We start from the raw sequence: 20,495 nt of genomic DNA, 5'->3' as shown, positions 1-20,495 counted from the left end.
TGGATTGTAATGAGCACATGGCATCATGAGCGACAGAACACAGGAAAATCAATGAGGAACATTCAAAATGATTTTGTTGCAAGGTTTAATAGACCAAAACCAACAATTTTACAGTGGGATAAAAAGCTTCTCGAAACAGGTTTCATCAAAGACAGACCCTGCTCAGGATGACCATCAACATTAAGAGACAGTTGTGTTGATGCTGCTGCATTCGTCAAACATTCTCCCATAAAGTCTGTTTGTAAGCGATCACTGGAAATGGGAGTTATGTATTCGACATTACGAAGGCACATGAAGGCAGATTTAGATTTGAAGCCATTTAGACCATTGTTTGTAAACAAATTAAGTGATGGCGATGCACTGAAATGACAGAAAGCATGTGAACGATTGTTTCAAACAATCCCTGCACGTTGAAAAGTGCTATTCTCGGATGAATGTGCCATTTACCGCAGTGCAAAGGTGAGAAATATTTACTTTTGGAATAAGGAAAACCTCCACTTCCTTGAAGAACTGAAATGGAACCCTCTGCATATGATGAATGACAGTATACAGACATTTAATTTACATATGATAATTACACTATTTTTCGTGATTTCGTGCGTCTACACAACATATTCTCATTTGTCATATTACAGCATGTGTACAAGTCACAGAGTTACCTCAATTATTGGTTTCTTGCCAACACTTTTTGTCGTCATTCTAACAAAATTATTTCTTCTACATTTTTAGATATACATTTGTACCTTAATATTTCATTATACATCTTGATTACACACTTTTAACACTTTTCTGAAGATGACTGACACAAAGTCGAAAGTAACCAACTGTAAGTTTTCATTTTATAGTACGGTATTATAAAAAATTCTTAAGTTAATGTTTCAGAACTAACAATGTATTTCTTACCTCAATGACTGTTGAGCTGTTGGCCTCTTGTTTGGGTTCCAGCGTAACATATCCTCAATCATTACAAGTGCATCTTTACTTGCATTAGGAATGACAGAACTGAGTGGAGTAGGAGAGAACTGAGGGAACTTGAAGTTCATAGCACTTGCAAGTTGATAACCTTCTGGCCAATCTCTCTGAAAAATGAGTTCAATGACATTCAGAAGTGATAATATGATTAATAGTTTTAGTTTGATTCAATATTACATTTGAACACAAGATTGTTGTTAAAGTTGTACAGGTTTTCTTATGATTTGAAGCCAAATGTTCTCTACATGACCATTATACAATAACTGCATTTATTCACCTAATTTTATTTCATAAATTTCAGAAGTAATTGGGATTGCAAAAAATAGTGCCACAAATGGCAAAGAGAAAATTTATACAAAAGGTAATTCAGGTGATTCATAACTAGAGAATATGAGTTTTTAAGTTGTTTCGAGTAAAAAAGTTAATATGAATATGGGTCTGATTTTGAGCAGTTAAAGAACTATGGCAATTTTAATCTACAAAAATTGCTACACTTCCACAGCTTTAAATCACGTTCAGAGGCTGTTGGCCAGAAAATTTACATGTATATACAGTAAGGTAAAAGTCCAGTTTTGGATAATGGCCCGATAGTGGATACTACTTTCTTTCGTTGTTGTTGTGTTATGCAATTTGTTCGAAAGTTGTCAGAAATTGTCAAGTAGGTCTCTAGGTATATTTCCATCCAGAGAATAAGGTTATGAGTTTTGGAACTTGGAATGTAACTAGTCTTTATAGAACGGTGGGGTAACATTGAGCGTATTCCGAATCTCACCGGTGAGCAATCCGATGGCATCACGGTGTTCAGAATTCCACCGATGACGTCATTGATGCTCCACCGGTGTCGCACCGGTGCCATCAACTTGCAGAGGTGGTGGCAGTCTCCATCAAGCCCCTACAGTCTCGGCTGCGCGAAACGAGGAAACCGGGGCAAATTGAACGCTGCGCTTGCCGCCATATTGTTGGAGAGCAGACAAATAATAGCAGTGCGTAAATCACGCAATTTAACGCTGTGATGATCTAAAATTGACATATTATGGCCATTTTCGACGTTTAACGTAAAATTAGGACGAAATAAACATATTCAAAGTTTCATTGACATGTGTTAGAACATTAAAGAAAAGAAAATACGTATGCAGCAATTTATAGAAAACATACTGATACGTCCATAAATAGGCCTACACAATACACATTATAGATTGTATAATTTTACGATAATCAGCAAATTGTTAGGTTTCAGAGAATCTAAAATTATATTAACTCTTAGATCACAAGACATAAATATATGCACCTTGATTTCACAAGTTCTTGTTATAATCAAATTCCTAAGTGAAATAAATATGCGATAATCAGTATAGACTTGTTGTTAAGTTTTAGAGAATCAAAAATAAATTATATTACCGGTACTTTTAGACCACAGGACATAGGTAATCTGGCAAAATATAATATGCGAAGGTAGCCAAATTACATTGAATTCATTCTTCAATTAATAAAGGGAATGCTATCAATTATAAAAAGTATCGGTACCTAATACATTGCAAACAATAGGTAACGTGAAGACCTAAAAACTAAACAATCACTTTATGCAAGATAAAAAAAAAACCACATACTTTTTATGTGTGGATTTTTTACATATTGTATTTTTATTTTAAATAAATAAAATAGATATATTATCATTGCTTGCGGAGTGATGGTACATAATTTTTATGCACATATGCAATATCAATAAGATGCCATTCCTTGCTTTTGTTAATAAAATATATCCGGCAAAATGTAAAAGAGTTATTTATAGGTGAACTCTGAATCATAAATTCACAAAGGAGGCTTAGCTATTATAGCTATTTATTTATTTATTATCTGTATATTTATTTATCCATATATGGATCTTGAATGGAAGTTTATTATCTTGCAGATAAATTCATTTACATAATAAAAACAAAAAGTGATCTTTCCACTAATGTTTTAACATCTGATGTGTAATTCTAAATAATTCACTCAGTGGGATTTCTCTACAGTCTGATATACCTGTACTAACAATTAAGTATTCTTTATTGTCGTAAACTACTGATTGATTTTCAATGATATTGATATTGTAACAACAGAGATAATATTATATCGTACCTTTTGCAAATAGCTTGGAAAATTAAACAGGGATGGTATTATCGCCGCGCTCTCATGGTTAACATTCGGCAGGTCTTTGAGCGGCCTCATGCGTTCGGCAGGTCTTTGAAATTTAATTGTATTATTGTTTTCAATTTCTTGTGTCGCCGCTCCAATCACTCGCCTCAATTTCAATAATGCAACCAATAAGCTGCTTCAATTATTATTAAATGACACTTACTTGTCTAATCCACGTAGACTAAACCCGAGGTTGCAATGTCTTGTGCTGAGGACGAACATTAAGGTATGTGATTAAAAATTATTATTAAAGAGTTATTATTAAGAGTTAAGAAAGCCAACGTACTCGTATATGAAATAATAATAATAATAATAATAATAATAATAATAATAATAATAATAGCCATTTAACAATATAACAAACTAGTGCTTATTCTTATCGAGAAAGTAGACGTGACAACGTGACGCTTAGAGTGAAACCTACAGAGCAACAATCGGTCGGCAAAATTATTTTTTTAAACCACACCGCACGTTATTGTGTGATGCCGACATGTTAAGCATGAGTCCGCGGCGATATTATATCATCTTTCAAAATTATATTGCCATTACTTTCACACTATTCACTAAGAACACCCGAGACAAAACAAAGGACAAGTATGACAATCGTGTTTACCGCTATATTTCTACCAGTAGCATGGCGGCGTAAACATGCGCAGACTGGTTTCAATTTTGGACAGCACACCAGCGCTCTGTGTGAGTCTAGTATACTATTATAACGTCTTTGGTCTCCATCAGCCGCCATCAGTGAATCTGATTGGTTCTTGTATAGGGCGGGAATTAGCAGACGAATAACATCGTGCACTGTTGTGTCATGGCAGTGTGTTCTGCTTCAGTTCTGCTGTATTGTTTGTAATGAGCACAACGTAAAAACAATATGTTAATGGCTTATGAGCGAACATGTCAACGGACCAGTTATTACTACTGGTTCAAGAAATAAATTGTTTATGCTATCTTTTCTTTGAACGAGATGGGAGTACGAAAATTTCGCAAAATTTTGCCAGCGTAGCACAGAAAACAACTTGTACAGTCGCCATGACAGCATCGATCCTTCCAGCAGTTTTGTTCCTTATTTCGCTGCAACGTGATGTCATTGATGCCACCGGACCGGTGAGATTCGGAATAAGCTGATTAGTAACGAAAGAACTAGCTAGATATAGAATAGACTTCGTGGGAGTACAAGAGGTTTGGTTAGATGGGGATGGCATATCACAAATAGGAGATTACTTGTTGTATTATGGGGAAGGAAACAATAATCACCAATTAGGAACAGGATTCTTTGTTCATAAAAGAATAAAATCAGCATAAAAAAGATCGAATTTATCAGTGACAGGTTATTGTATTTAGTACTTAAGTGTAGGTGGTGCGGTATCATAGTTATAAATGCTCACGTCCCTACAGAAGAGAAAGACGACCATATAAAGGATAGCTTCTATGAGGAATTGGAACACATTTTTGATCCGCTATCTAGATATCACATGAAAATTTTATTGGGGAATTTCAATGCTAAAGTAGGATGAGAGGATATTTTTAAACAAACTATTGGAAAAGAGAGCCTACATGTAACAAGTAATGACAATGGGGTTAGATTAGTTAACTTTGTGACATCAAAAATTTTAATTCTCAAAAGTACAACATTTCCTAATAAGGATATACATAAATATACTTGGACTTCTCCAGATGGATTGACACACAACCAAACAGATCACATTTTGATAGATAAAAGAAGACATACTAGTATAGTAGATGTTCGAACTTTCAGGGGGGCAGACCGTAATTCTGACCAAAGTGTTAATTCTATGCCTACAGAGAAAATTGTTAAGATAACTGATCACATTTCATTATTTCCAATAAAGGAGACGCACTATGGCACCAGCTCTAAGTACTACTTAGACAGTGAAAAAAAAAAAAAATGCATAAACTTTCCATAGCTAAGTATCCCAATACCCAAGTAAAATATGAGTATTATAATAAGATTGTTCGTGAAAACTTCTCTTTCTTTTGGAAGGCCTAAAGTGGATACATGCTCAATTTGAAAATGAAATCTAAAACATTGAATGAAATGGCAAAGCGAGCAGCAGTAGCAGAAAAGATTGTCCACATCCAAAGGTGTAAAAAATTTTACCAAGCTACTGAAGAAGGAAAAATTACATCAGAAACACAGGATGAAACTTTAGCTTTATGTTTCGACTTCATGCAAAATGTACAACTACCCCGTGTGCCCGTACAAGATATATTTTACTTGAGCTGTCACTCTCTATTTTTTTAGTATACATAACCTAAAAACAAAAAAGGCAGTTTTTTTTTTTCATGTATCACGAAGGTGTTGCCAAAAAGGGCCCAAACGATGTGTGTACATTTCTTCTTAGTTATGTTAATGAATATTTTGACCAGAGTGTGAGAGAGCTACTCCTTTTTTGTGACAACTGCTCGGGGCAAAATAAAAACCACACCTTGATAAGACTGAACGCAGCCGTGGTGGAGTTAGAAAGATTTGACCAGATAGAACACTTCTATCCTATTCCAGGACATTCATTTTTGTCCTGTGACAGGTTGTTTGGTGTAATAAAGGGAGCTCTCAACAAAGCAGACAGGCTCTACACAGTAAGAGAGTTTATGGAACTTGTGGTACATTGTAGTAATAAATTCACTATCCATATATAAATAAAATGCTCTCTCAACTAATAACACTCAATAAAAGAATTGCATTTCAATGGATACCATCTCATTGTGGAATCCTGGGAAACGAGAATGCGGATGCTTTAGCAAAGAAGGGCAGCACTGCTACTTACAGACCTGTTACTAAATCTACATATTACCGGTACTCTGTGAAAAGATTTATTAAATGTACATACTTAGACTTCAACAAACAAAATTTGATAACACAATCTCAAGGGAAAAAATGGAACTCTCTGCATCATAATCTACAGTTGATTCCTGATTTACCACGCAAATCGTCTGTAGCTGCATTTAGATTGGCAACAGGCCATGACTGTTTGGCCAAGCATCTGCATAGAATTGGAATATATCAGTCTCCTAACTGTCCATTGTGCAACTCAAATCAAGAAATGGATTCAGAACATCTCAAAATCTGTGCGTCAATGGCTAACCATGACAATATCTTAGAAAAATATTGGAGTGCAAGAGGTCAAATGACTTTATTGTCAAATGCCTGGCATTAGAAAACAACAACAACAACATTTAGTTGATGGACATTAAATAATAGACTTCAAGACAAGATGGCACACTATGTACAAGAAAACTTGCTTTTCTGTGGAGATTGCAACAAGAGATGTACCAAGGGCCAACAAGGTCCAAACAAACATATCATCATTTCACCATTTTTGCTACAACATGTCGACACCAGGAGTTGTTGTGCTAAGAAATTCATTCATGATCTTCAAAATCACAGTTTTTCCTTGAAAATAGACCCCAAGAAAAAACCAGCTACCAACAAAAGAAGCCTACACAGGTGGAAGAGTACCAATATGTGCAAAGAAACTGGGAGACATTAGAAAGTGTGTTCACTATGTCCCTGATGATGAATCATCTTCATTCTGGAGAGAAATACTGGCATAGCCAACAGCTTTTTGAACAGAAAAAATGTTTCTTTCAATGTTCAGTTGCAAGCAAACTTCATATAATAAATAATAACATAATGTGGAAAATATTAGAGTAATACATAAAAAGTGTAGAATTAATACAATGGAAATGCTTAACAACCTATTTTCTATGACTTAATTGAAGTTTGTTTATAATTTAAAGAATGTTAATAATTTTTTTTAGATCAAGTACCAATTTTTTTAGAACTGGTTGCAAAAACAACCTAAGTCCATGTAAAAGAATATTTTTTTTGTTACATTTGCAATTCTATTTTTAATTTCAACTTTTGGGATATTATGTGAAACACTGCATTCTATAATGAGTTAATTTTTTAACTTTTTATATCATCATCTTGATTACACAACTTTTAACACTATATCACTTTGGAAAACATGTTATATGACTTCCACATGTTAAATTTTATGTTACCTTGTAACATGTTTCGGCCTGCTAGGCGCCAAGACCAGCAACAATCAGTTCTGAATGGCCAATAGCAGGCCGAAACACGTTAACAAGGTAACAAAAAATTTAACACGTGAAAGTCATATAATACGTTTTCCAAAGTTTTTATATCAATTCATTTAGTCGATATAATGTTTTATCAAGTTTTCTGAGAATTTATATTCTGTGACTTAGGGTGTTTTTGCAGTCAGCAATTCAATTATATTTGTCAAAAGTTAGTGTTGAACAGTTTATCCACCAAGAGGTATTGCACATGCTGGGGCATCAGTTGATTTAGCAATTTTTTCATTACACCTAGCCGGTGTCTCCTCAATTCTAGGAGCTGTTACTTTCTTGAAACTTAAATTAAACCTAAATACCTGGTGTTACTGTAGTCTAAGTCTATGCTTACACTAGATTTTTAAATGTAATGCCCTCTGCATCAGTACGCTTCTGCACTCAAGTGTGAATTAAGCACACAGCTCGAACCAGTTCTTTGTGACTGTCCATTATAGATTCTGCATGGTACAAATTGCGATGGAGTAATGAGTCTCTTGTTTCCACTTTGGTCTGGGAGATTAGACTTTTCATCAAACTCCAAAGAAAAAATCTAAGAGCCTTATTCATAGACGTTCTTAGCGCGGGCTTCTGATGGATGATCAGTGAACTAACGTTTTTCGTATTCATAAACCAGTGTTAGCAATATGATATGATATGATATGAGTCCTGTACAAGTAACCAGTCGATAGACGGGGCTAGTTAGCACGCTCGTAGCGTGGGCTAGCGAAATTTCTATGAATAGCACCTTAAGAGATTTAGATCTGGGCACTTGGGCAGCTAATTTTGTGGGCCACCAAGACCAATCCACTGCCCATTGAAACATTCAATCAGATAAGCTTGAACTGCAGGGGAAAAATAGGAGGAGTGCAGTCATACTAAGTCGTATTTCTAAAGGCAAGTCTTCCAAAAGTTGCGAAATTCGTCATGCAAAAATTGCAGGTAACTTTGTTCTGTAAGACGACCCTTCAAAAATAAATGAGCCAATCAGTCTTATCGTCAGGGCCAGGTTTTTTGGTGAATATTTTTTCATATTTTTTTTTTGTAAAAAAATTTAAAAAATGTAACAGTAGAAAATTTCATGATTACTTTTTTATTATGTAATGACATACATTCATACACAATCTTAATTAGCAATAATCTTATACACGGTATTGTATTTGCAACATTCATAGCGAAATAAAACTATTGATAATAAAGATAATTTTTCCGCTTTGTAAATCAGCCTTATTGTTACTTACCTCAGTTCTATACAAAGACCCAATCATCAATGGTCCTACAGGCCATTAAAAAGAATACTAGAATTCTGAAATAATTTGTATTCCTGTTCGTTTGGAGCTGACATCTTCAAAACTAATATACTGTATTTCTTTAAAATAATTTTAAAATAAATTTTCTTTTTTCGTTTTTATGGCAGAAATTAAGGTTTTCGCAGAAACAGCCAATTTTCGCGAAAATATGCGAAAAATTTACAACCATAAATCAGTTACATTTATGATAAAACCTTCATTCACTGCTTGGAGCATTTCTCTGTCACATTTCGTGTTTATCACAAAAAAAAAAAAAAAAAAAAAAACAGCCTTGCTTATCATGCACCAGACCACACCACACATTCACGCATGTAAGGTTCGGTTATAATTAATACTGTTGTTGGTAAATTGGGTTCCATTAGTAAACAAGATGTACTGATACAACTCCTGATCAGCATTAAGCTAATTACAAAATTCCACACATTGGGCAGCATTTCATACTGCAGGTTCGAGCGAGCTGCTGAATACACTGCACATGGTATGGATTATTTTTTTAATCACTATTATTATTATTATTATTATTATTATTATTATTATTATTATTATTATTAGCGATAAACACGAAATATGACTAATTTATGATAGTAATTTTGTTGCGAATTTTCACGAAAATTGGCTGTTTCTGTGAAAAACTTCATTTCTATGATAAAAACGAAGGAAAAAAAAGTTACATTTTTTAAATTATTTTAAAGAACTGAAATACATTAGTTTTGAAGATCTTACCTGCAAAAAAATAGGGAGACAAATTATTTGGGAAATCTATACCTAATTCTATTGAATGATCTACAGGACCATCAATTACTGAGTTTTTGTACAAAATTGAGTTAACCAATAATAAGGCTGATTCACAAAGGGTAAAGTTATTATAACAATAGCTTTATTTTGCCATGAATGCTGCAAATATCCTACAATGCCATGTATAATATTTTTTTAAGATTGTATATGAGTGCATGACATTTGACGGCGAAAAAAAAATCACGAAGTTAGTCACAGTTTTAACTGTAAGTAGACCTAAAAAAAAAAAAATGAAAAACTTTAACGAATTCTTCAACCACATTTTGTTCAGCTTCACGACAATATTTTGATTAACACTAGGAGGTGCACCTGTATCACAGACAGCCTAAACACACTAGAATTCTCGTATTCGGGAAATATTGAATCAACCGAATGTCCATCGCAAAATCCATTTAAAAAAAAAAAAAAAAAAACAATATATACGTCTTTAGGCTTTCACAGTGAATGTGATCAGAATTAGATTTTTGGGTATTCCACCATATACTGGCAATTCCAATATTTCATAACTAAATACAGATTCCATCATCAGGGAAGATAGGTAAGACACATAAGAAGACCACAGAACTTTATAGACTAAAAAAACCTGAAAATATGCATATGAACTTACACGAGGTTGATCCAGGAAGTAAGTTTCAATCGCGTACAGAGATGGCATGGCTAGTTGGACGGGAATGTGCATGTGTAGCAGTACAGAAGAGGTAAGTGGGAATAATGCAGTGCAGGTTCAGTCTTGTGACAGCAGTAGTAATTGCACAATGCTAGGAAAACAAGACTGCACTGATATTGTCTCCTGCCAACTGTGAGATTTGTGCAGTTATCCGATTTTTGCACGCTCAGAAGCAATCTCCATCAGAGATCCACCACCAATTGTACAATGTGTATGAACCCGACATTATGAGCGATAGTACGGTCAGATGATAGTGCAGGCAATTCACTGAAGGCTGAACCAATGTGCACGACGAAGACCACAGTGGCCGACCATCTCTGGTGACGTCAGAACTGATGGAAAGTGTGCAGCAAGCAGTTTTGCAGAACTGGCACTTCACAATTTCGGAACTCTCTAATCAATTCCCCCAGATGTCTCACTCACTGCTGCACAAAATCATCTGCCGGTGGCTTAGTTTTCGGAAAGTGTGTGCAAGATGGGTGCCAAAGCAACTGACAGATGAACACATAACGAAATGTCTGGCCGCAGCATTGACATTCCTCCAGCGGTATGCAGAAAAAGGTGACGAGTTTCTCGACAATGTTGTCTCTGGGTATGAAACATGGGTATTGCATGCCACATCAGAAACAAAACAACAATCTATGCATTGGTGGCAAAGTGGTTCACCTGTAAGGACCAAATTCAAGCAGACAATCTCTGTCAAAAAAATCATGTGCACTGTCTTCTGGGATTGACGTGTTGTCCTCATGTGTGAGTTTTTACAGCAAGGGGAGACAGTTAATGCTGAGCAGTATTGTCAGACATTGCAAAATCTGAGGAGGGCAATCCAGAACAAGAGACATGGAATGCTGACAAGAGGCATTACACTTTTGTACGAGAATGCATGACCCCATACAGCCAACGCGACACGGAATCTGTTGATTCAGTTTGGTTGGAAGATCTTCGACCATCCACCCTAAAGCCCTGACCTCGCGCCAAGTAACTTTCATCTCTTCTGTCTCATGAAGCGCTTTCTGACAGGAAAATGTTTCCACAATGATGCTGAGATACAGACGGCAGTGACTTCATGGCTCCAGACATTGGCAGCAGACTCCTATGACACGGGCATACAAACATTAGTCCACCAGTAAAATAAATGCCTCAATAACGTGATGGCTATGTTGAGAAGTAGCCAGTGAATCTCTGTGTCGTAAAATTCTGATTGTTAGACAGTTTTACTATTTTCTATTACTATTAAACTATTTTATACTTACAAGATGGACAAGTTCCTTATATGGAGTGTTTCGTCCATGAGTGCAAGTAGTGAAATCATTGAGCGCGAAAAAAATTAACAAAATGTAGTGCACCGACAATATAATGATAATTATTTATCTTATGGCTTTTCTTGATGTGGTGACAAAACATGCTCAATCCCCAAGTCTGTTCTGTGTGGTGAAAAACTCAGTAATGCTGCTATGGTTGCCAGTAAATTGAAAAGACATTTGTTAACGAAACATCCTTTCCATCAAGCAAAGATGTGAATTATTTTCGTCGGTTGTTGGAACAAAATAAAAAACAAGTGATGCTCATGACGACGTCGGTACGTATTTCGCAAAAAGTATATGAAGCTAGCTATAAGGTAGCCGAACTTATCGTAAAGGCCAAAAAAATACACACAATAGCTGAAACATTGTTAATGCCTGTCTGTAAAGAAATAGTGAAAATAATCCTGGATTCAGAAGCTGCTAGTGAAATTTAAAAAATTCTTCTCTCTGCTGACACAATCGCCGCCAAGTTAGTGACATGTCCAGTGACATCGAAGACATTATGAAGGGCAAAATAAAGAAGTTCTCACTTCAGATCGACAAATCCACTGATATTAGCAGTCACGCACAACTTCTTTCCTACATTCAGCACCGTACATTGATGGGGATGTAATTGCAAGTAATTTATTTTTTCGCAAAGAACTGCCCGAGTGAGCAACCGGTGAAGAAATATTTCGTACAACTAATGAATATGTGGTCCGTAATGAATTAAGATGGGAGGATTGTAAGATTTTAAAGGTCGAACAGACCTAAACAAATTGAAATTCTACACCCAAATTAAATCGAGTTAATTAATTCTTCCAATCACCCCAACAAAATATATAAAATATTAAGTAAAATAAACAAACAAAATAAACAAAATAATATATATATATAAACTCTATAGGGTCTATAGTTTTGTACAGACAGAGCCGCTTCTATGACATGCGAGTGAAAGGATTCGTGGCTAAAGCACATGAAGTAAATCCTAACATACGAAGCAAACATTGTCTCATTCACCGTAAAGCCATTGTTGCTAAGTCTTTGCCATCTCCTCTAAAAATTGTGACGGACGGAGTAGTAAAAGTCATGAACTTAATCAAATTGCGGCCCCTAAATATGCGGCTTTTTTTCGTTTTGTGTCAGAAAATGGGATCAGAGCACACTACACTCCAGCTACACACGGAAGTGCTATGGTTATCAGGAGGTAAAGTGTTAGCGTGAATTTCTGAACTTAAAGATGAGGATGGAGGAAAGTAGGTGGCCTAAAACTCTTTTGGAATGGTCACCTCATGGTAGAAGGAAGCGGGGTAGGCCAAGAACAACCTGGAGAGGACAGATCCATAGATTGATGAGTGACAGGTCCCTGGAAGGAGATGAATGGCTTGATCGGGAAGATTAGTGAATGGGAATACAGGGTAACCGCTAAATAGTGGAGAAACCCTCAAAAGTAAGTAAGTAAGTAAAGATGAGGTACTTACATTTTTACTATTGAGGGTCATGAATACGCGGATTTATTTTCTGATGATGAATGGGTATCTAAGTTGGCATATCTTTCCGATATCTTCGTACATTTGAATGAGCTTAACAGAAAAATTCAAAGTAGGAACGAAAATATTCTGACTAGTATGGATAAGATTCAAGGATTTGTAAATAAGCTGAATTTGTGGATACAGATTATTGGAAATTGGTCGTTTGAGATGTTCTCAACTGTATGGCCCTTTTGCTGAAGGTAATGAACTGTTGATGGACTTAATTAAAGAACATTTAGTAATCTTGCAGCAGAAGTTCAAGAATTATTTTGGACAGTGTGTTCAAGATTTCTATTGGGTTCGTGGTCCATTCATTGTGGATTCAAAACATCTTCCAAATAATATATTCGTACAAGAGGAACTGGCAGATTTAAAAGCAAACAGAACATTGAAATTAAAAGTTTTCGAAGTGCCTTCGGAAACATTTTGGTTGTCAATAAGGAGTGAATACCTGGTTATCTCCAAGATGGCAGTTAATATATTATTACCCTTTTGAACCACATATATGTGTGAACTGGGTGTCTCGACATTAACTGAAATTAAAACATCAAAGAGGGAGAGACTCAGATCCATCGATGAAGAAATGAGGCTTGCACTGTCAACGATTCCACCACCTCTGTGCAGCTAAACAGGCCCAAGTATCACATTGAAGGTATGAGTAGAGTTATTTACTTTAATATTAGTAATATAAAATGTGTAGGCCTATTTTCTACAGTGAATTAAAGTTCATGAATTGTTAATAAGATAATACAAGAGTCGATTTATCTTTTATAATAATGATAATAATAATAATAATAATAATAATAATAATATATTATTAGTTACGTAATAGAATCAAGTTAATAATAATAATAATAATATATTATTATTATTATTATTATTATTATTATTATTATTATATATTATTAATTACGTAATAGAATCAAGTTAATAATAATATATTATTATTATTATTATTATTATTATTATTATTATATATTATTAATTACGTAATAGAATCAAGTTAATAATAATATATTATTATTACTATTATTATTATTATTATTATTATTATTATTATTATTATTATTATTATTATTATTAGTATTATTATTAACTTGATTCTATTACGTAATTATATTTAGAGAGTCACATCATAGGATTTTGAGGGGATTAACATTTTGGTGTGCCATGTTGAGTCTAGGCCCGCCTAGGGTGTGCTGTGAGTAGAAAAAGGTTGCGGAACACTGCTCTAGAGAGATAGAGATATAAAGAGAGATAGAGAGAGAGGTAGATGGACAGAAATAGAGACAGAGAGATAGAGATAGGGAGAGATATATAGAGAGACTGAGTATGCGTGCGTATCCAAGAAACAACTAATACAGATTTTTGTAGACTCAAGATGGAAATGAATATAGCAAAAACACAACTGTGGCAAGTGGCCAACTGCGAGAACGTAAGTGAAAGGACCGAAATATATGAAATTTTAACTTTACTTCCTATAAGAAGAAAGACAATTCGAGCACGCATGCACACACACAGGAACTTACAAATGAAATACACTGTACTATGTTTTAACCCAAACCTTGTCTGGAGTTCCAAGTACTGAACATATCTTAAATATTTCATCAATTTCACTATTTCCAGGAAAGAGAGGGCGAAAAGTGTAAAGTTCAGCCATGATGCAGCCCACTGCCCATATATCAATTGGACTGCTGTATGTTGTTGAGTGCAGCAACACTTCTGGGGCACGATACCTTTAAAAAAGAATGCTTCATTTTGCAGTTACTGGAGAGACTAAAACTACTGCATATAGACACAAAATACAACAGTAAGACACAAATTCCATACACACGTAGTAAAACAATTACATTTATATGGCAAGGCAGTGACAATAGTGGACTAGTTTTCTTTGGCCTCTTTAAGTTACTTTTCTGTTATTTTATACAGAATTCGGGATAATTACTTCATATACATACTGATAATTTAAACAGTAATAACTATTCAATACTTAATGTTTCATTATGAGTGAATATTTCAGCTTGACTAACAATATACAGAATCACTTACAGTAGGGGACAGAATTACTTTGTAAACCATACCATACCATTTATTTATAATAAAATACGCCTACATTAAAAGAGACTCTATAGTTTTATAAATTTCATAACACTGTGAAAGATCCTATACGAGTTATGATGAGGAGAAAAAATAAAAATCGAAATTTTGAATAGCAAGATGCCTCAAAACTTGTCTTTGGTGATAACGGTGAACTATAATTTTTTTTTTCAGATATTTTAAACATTATCTTTTGCCTCCAACTTAACTTTGAAATTTATATGACCACCAAAATATTATACTCTGCCATTGTAATGAATTAAGGATTATAATCTAGATATAATCTGAACAGCTGAGTCATCTAACAGATATATTGCAATATATGAAGCATGTCTATGAAACAGCAAGGCAGATGGCGCATTTCTACAGATTTCTAACCCCTAACATCAAAATACATCTGACAGTTTACACAAAAAACATATGTCTTGTACTTATTGTGTGGTTAATTATGTGATTCTCTAAGCTCTATTGTATTGTAGGGTATTGTATTGTATTGTATTGTGTCTGTAAGTGTTATAGTTGGTATGGTGTAATTTTATGATTATAAACACTACATAATAAGTAAGTGTTTTTATAGTACCGATAAGGAGAATGTAGTAATTCTAGCAACATATTATTGTTTGATTTTTCAGGCAAAGATGTCATCAACACATCTAGAAGTAAAATTAATGATATAACTATTGGCGTGCCTAAAGAGTTTATTGGTAATGTTTTACCTACTCAACAAGACGTTCTTAAGTGTTACTTGTGGTTAAGACTGAACTTAAACAAGAGTAAAAAAGGAACAGACGGATTCGCAAATATCAAATGCCTTGACATTAAAAGTGAGAAAAATTTGGGAAAAAGCCTCAATATCAATAGTTTCCAAACCTCGCATTAAATCTCTCACTCAGAAATATCACAGTAATTATATGCACTTGATGAAGCAACCAAAATCAAAGTTAAATGGTAATGCATAGAAAGAAAATTTAGATAAAATTATGAAATTCAGTTATTTGATACTGCCATCTACAAATGCTATTTTACTATCTCTACCACTGCTTGCAAGTTTGAAAAGATATTGAAAGTATCCTTAAATGAACGTGTTTTCCTCACAGACCAACGGACTTCAAGACAAAAGTTTGTTGGGAACATTGATTTTGTGATGACTAAAAATTGTCTTTATGAGAGGAAAGAAAAATTAAAGATACTATGGTACATCGTGATAATATAGCAGAACTCTTTTCAAGAAGTATAGAGACACTAACAGATCTCGTCACTTGAAGGAATGCTTATTTTGCTCATCTGGAAAATATTTTGTTGAGTATGTTAATCGGTTTTTGAGAGGAAAATAATAAGGAGAATATACGGGCCAAAACAAGAAAAGGGAGAATGGAGAATAAGATTTAATAAAGAAATTTATGAGTTATATAAAGAAGTTAAACTATCTGTATTCATTAGATTAAAGAGACTCCAGTGGGCTGGTCACGTGGTCAGGATGGAGGAAAAAAGGGCTCCAAGAAAAGCATTGGAACACGCAATTTGGGGAAAGAGGGGTAGAGGAAGACCGAGAAATAGATGGGAGGACGCAGTGCGAGAGGATGCAAGGAGCTTGTTAGGTATAGGAAGTTGGAAAACAAGGGCAAGGAACAGAGAGGAATGGAGGCGAAGGATTGAAGAGGTCAGGGTTCAATTTGGACTGAAGTGCCATGGAAGAAGAAGAAGAATGTTAATCAGTGAGAAAAAACACATACGAGAACTAGCACTGTGGTTATCCTTAAGGGGGTTGGTACAGCTTACAGCAGTAAAAGTTTTGGAAATATCCAACATTTTTTTCCTTCATTACCGTATCTTGAACATTAATGATAATTGATATGTGTAAAACACTATCCTTCTGCTATATGAAATAAATATTTTTATGATTTAAGAATATTATTGATATATTTTTTCAAAATTCAAAATGGTGGCAGTTCACTGTGCAGTGATGAAGCTTTCTCTCATAACTCATAAACTTGTTAACTTTTTCATGTCCTCTCTTTTATTTTATTGCTGAAACTCATGTTTACAATATCATGTTCTTTCAACTACATTCCTTAATAAATAATATTTTTTTATTTTGTGTTAGAATATTATATTTGTCCATTTTTTAAACAGATTTATTTTTTTATCAGACAATCTATCTAAGGTAGAGGAATTATTTTGGGTCATATTGCAGATATGACATGCATAAATACACACAAACAATTTCATCACAGAATGTTGGATAGTTTTTTGAGTTGTGAGGGAAATGCTTCATCACTGCACAGTGAACTGCCACCATTTTGAATTTTGAAAAAAATGTAAATAATTTTTTTTAAACCATAAAAATATATATTTTTTTTTCATATAGCAGAAGGACAGTGTTTTACACATACTAATTTTCATTATTGCACAACATACAATGATGGAGGAAAAAAATGTTGAATTATTTCCAAAATTTTACTGCTGTAAGCTGTACCTAACCCCTTAAATCCCAACACATTGTTGTTTAGTTAACTGTCTAAAGACAGATCTGAACCTCACAAGTGATACCAAGAAGACACCACTTATGAGGCAACTAGGCCAAGAGATAATGGGGTAGGATGGCCAGTTCCTTTCCCCCTCCATTGCATACACCGCCGACTAGCTACATATTACACTAGTCAGACTTCAGATGTATACAAACAAATGTTCTTCCTCTGACACATATCGTCAAGTGAGATGTACTGTCTAATACAGAGGTACATATCAGACAGAACGTCAATCAGAGGATAATCCCGACAAGAGAAAAACAAAAATTATACAAGACATTTCAAAATTCCACAACTTAATTTCACTGCTATGGATTACATTGAGATGATTGGCAGAAAACTGAAATAACCAAGCATACTATTTTAAAATATATTTCTGATTATGATCTACAGTTGTTTTGTGAACAAGCGCCAGCATCAGTGGTACATTTCTTAAGATTTCCCTGCTACACACAGAAACTATGTGGATTTTCTTTATTACAACACACTACAAAACACAAATAATACACTATTTTTAGGTTCGAATGTACATTGAACAAGAAAGTTCGTACACACTTCCTAATGACTGATGGTGCAGGCTGTGGCAATGCAGCAGAATTAAACTTTTTTTGGCACAGTAGCCAAAAGTGCTATTCCTTTGATACTGCCGGTTAAATGGGTGCTGGTTATGAGGAATTATACTGTTTTCCAAAAACACGAGTGTGGCGTACAACACACGAACAAGGTTACATTTTCTGTATCACCACCAACATGTGCAACAACTTCATGAGAGAGATGATCCTAAGCAGCTGGAATTCTGTCAATGGATCATTTCTAATGACCGATTATTCCACACACTCTGTTTACAGATGAATCAATATTTTCACCTAACAGAATCGACAACATGCACAACTACAACCTTTGGGCAGATGAAAATCCTTATGTTACTTAAACAGTAATTTTCTACATCATTTCGCAGTTAACATGCGCTGTGCTACTGCTGAAGACCATCTCATTGGTCAAGTTACTTTACACAACTGTCTTAATGAAGCACGGTATCTTGAGTTCCTGTAATATGTATTACCAGAATACATTGGAGGATGTTCCTTTTTGCAAAACGGGCTGGTATGTACTTTCAACATAGTGAGGCCCTGCATATTCCAACCAGCCAGTGATCCAGTGAAACCTATTCTGGGCATTGGAGTGGTCACGGTGGTGTCATTTCTTGGCTACCGAGGTTACCCGAACTTACACCATTAGGTTATTGTTTGTGGGGTTGGCTAAAGAGTGAAGTCTACAAGCACAAAGTGGAAACAACAAAGCAATTGCTTGTCTGTATTTTAAATGCTCGTGATCACATTAAGGAATGCCCAAACCAGCTCAAATTAGCAACACACAATCTGGCTACACGAGCTGTAAAGTGAACAAGGTTGACAGTGGCATTTCTGAATATGTTATGTAAAGAGAAATGGACAATTAAACACAACATACAGATAACGAGCTCTTAATATAGGGCCTACTATCACCTGTACTGTTACCATTCCTCATGGTATGGATTTCTTCCAAAACCATTGAGAATAAGACGTTATGTGTACTGGTATATAAAGTTTCTCCATTACATTGTTCCCCCTGTCAAACTAAAAGTTAGTATATTTCATGTGCATAACTCCTAGGCAAATGAAAATAACTTGTAGATATTGAATGTAAACAAAATACGATAAGTTTAGGAAGCCAATGTACATAAAGGGCATGCTTAAAACACTCTTCAGTGTCAGGGATGCTTTCACATGTATTTCCGTAAATATCTCAAAATTCATCTTTTGTTTCATTAGGCTAAACTTCGTATGAGAAAGTAAAATCATGTTTAAATTAAGAGCTTTCTTTATCTAGTTACAAATGGTCATAAAGCAAACAATATCTGTTCACTTTTAATTAGTATTATACATAAATCTTGTAAGTAAAATTTGTATTACAGATAATTTTTATACCTTCTGAAGATGATAAGAATCTATAATGTTAATACTGTTTGTGCTTCATACTACTCAAACCAATGTAGTTCTTTCAGTACACATATTTTATTTAGTATCAATCAACTGTAGTTTCAGAAACATACAATGAAGTTGTATACACTTACCACCGAGTTGAAACATAATCTGTGTAAGGTGGTCGAGATCGGATCTCTCTTGCAAGTCCAAAGTCTGCAATTTTAATAAGTTCTGGCCCCATGCACAATAAGTTCTCTGGTTTCATATCTCGATGGAAGAAGCCATGACGATGCATGAATGCCAAACCTTGAAGTACCTGATACATCATATTGCGGATAACAGGCTCAGGAAAGTATTTGTCCCTTAAAATAAAATAAAAATCACAAAATTACATTTTCTTTATATTATACAGTATATACAGGATGTTTCAAGTTATTTGGAAAATTACATGACACTGGGAGATAGCGAAAAAAAAATTGTTACCAAAACAAGGATCAATAAGAATCAAATGGTGGTACTTCCATTTTCTGGGACAAATCAGAAGTACAAGAAGTCAACTTTGAATTTTCAAATGAGAACTTAGATCATGTAAAGTATCTTTGGATAAGACTGTTTAAAAGAAACAACTTTTAATAAAACTTTTTTTCTAACTTTCATTCTTTATTCAGAATCAAAGAAAACATAAAAATAAATAATTGTAAATATGATATCTCCGTTTTGTTTATGAGACACGCTGTAATAAACAAAAATAAATTATTATCGTGATATTAGGAACACTCATTTTCACTGCCACAAAACTCTTTTAGTACAGATTATCAAGGAGTAACTTAATTCATTCATTCATAGTGTTCTGCCCAAGAGCAGGTCTTTCACTGCAAACCCAGCATTCTCCAATCTTTCCTATTTTCTGCCTTCCTCTTTGTCTCCGCATATGATCCATATATCTTAATATCATCTATCATCTGATATCTTCTTCTGCCACAAACTCTTCTCCCATTCACCATTCCTTCCAGGCATCCTTCAGTAGGCAGTTTCTTCTCAACCAGTGACCCAACCAATTCATTTTCCTCTTTC

At 34.5% G+C, this 20,495-nt stretch overlaps 1 protein-coding gene across 2 annotated transcripts in view; it reads right to left on the bottom strand.

Moving 5' to 3' along the window:
* The window catches only part of LOC138710484 (serine/threonine-protein kinase dyf-5), a 75,459-nt gene that overhangs the window by 32,509 nt on the left and 22,455 nt on the right, over positions 1-20,495 (bottom strand). For both annotated transcript variants that reach the window (XM_069841413.1, XM_069841414.1), the window contains exons 5-7: positions 19,571-19,783; positions 14,397-14,568; positions 904-1,079 (exon numbers count right to left, since the gene is read on the bottom strand). In XM_069841413.1, coding sequence (XP_069697514.1) covers positions 904-1,079; positions 14,397-14,568; positions 19,571-19,783 — 561 coding nt within the window. The remainder of the gene's footprint in view (positions 1-903; positions 1,080-14,396; positions 14,569-19,570; positions 19,784-20,495) is intronic.

This window comes from Periplaneta americana, chromosome 12 (assembly GCF_040183065.1).
Source record: "Periplaneta americana isolate PAMFEO1 chromosome 12, P.americana_PAMFEO1_priV1, whole genome shotgun sequence".
NCBI classification, from domain to species: Eukaryota; Metazoa; Arthropoda; class Insecta; order Blattodea; family Blattidae; genus Periplaneta; species Periplaneta americana.
Note: the sequence above shows the minus strand (reverse complement) of the source record. Positions and strands in the feature narration are given on the sequence as shown.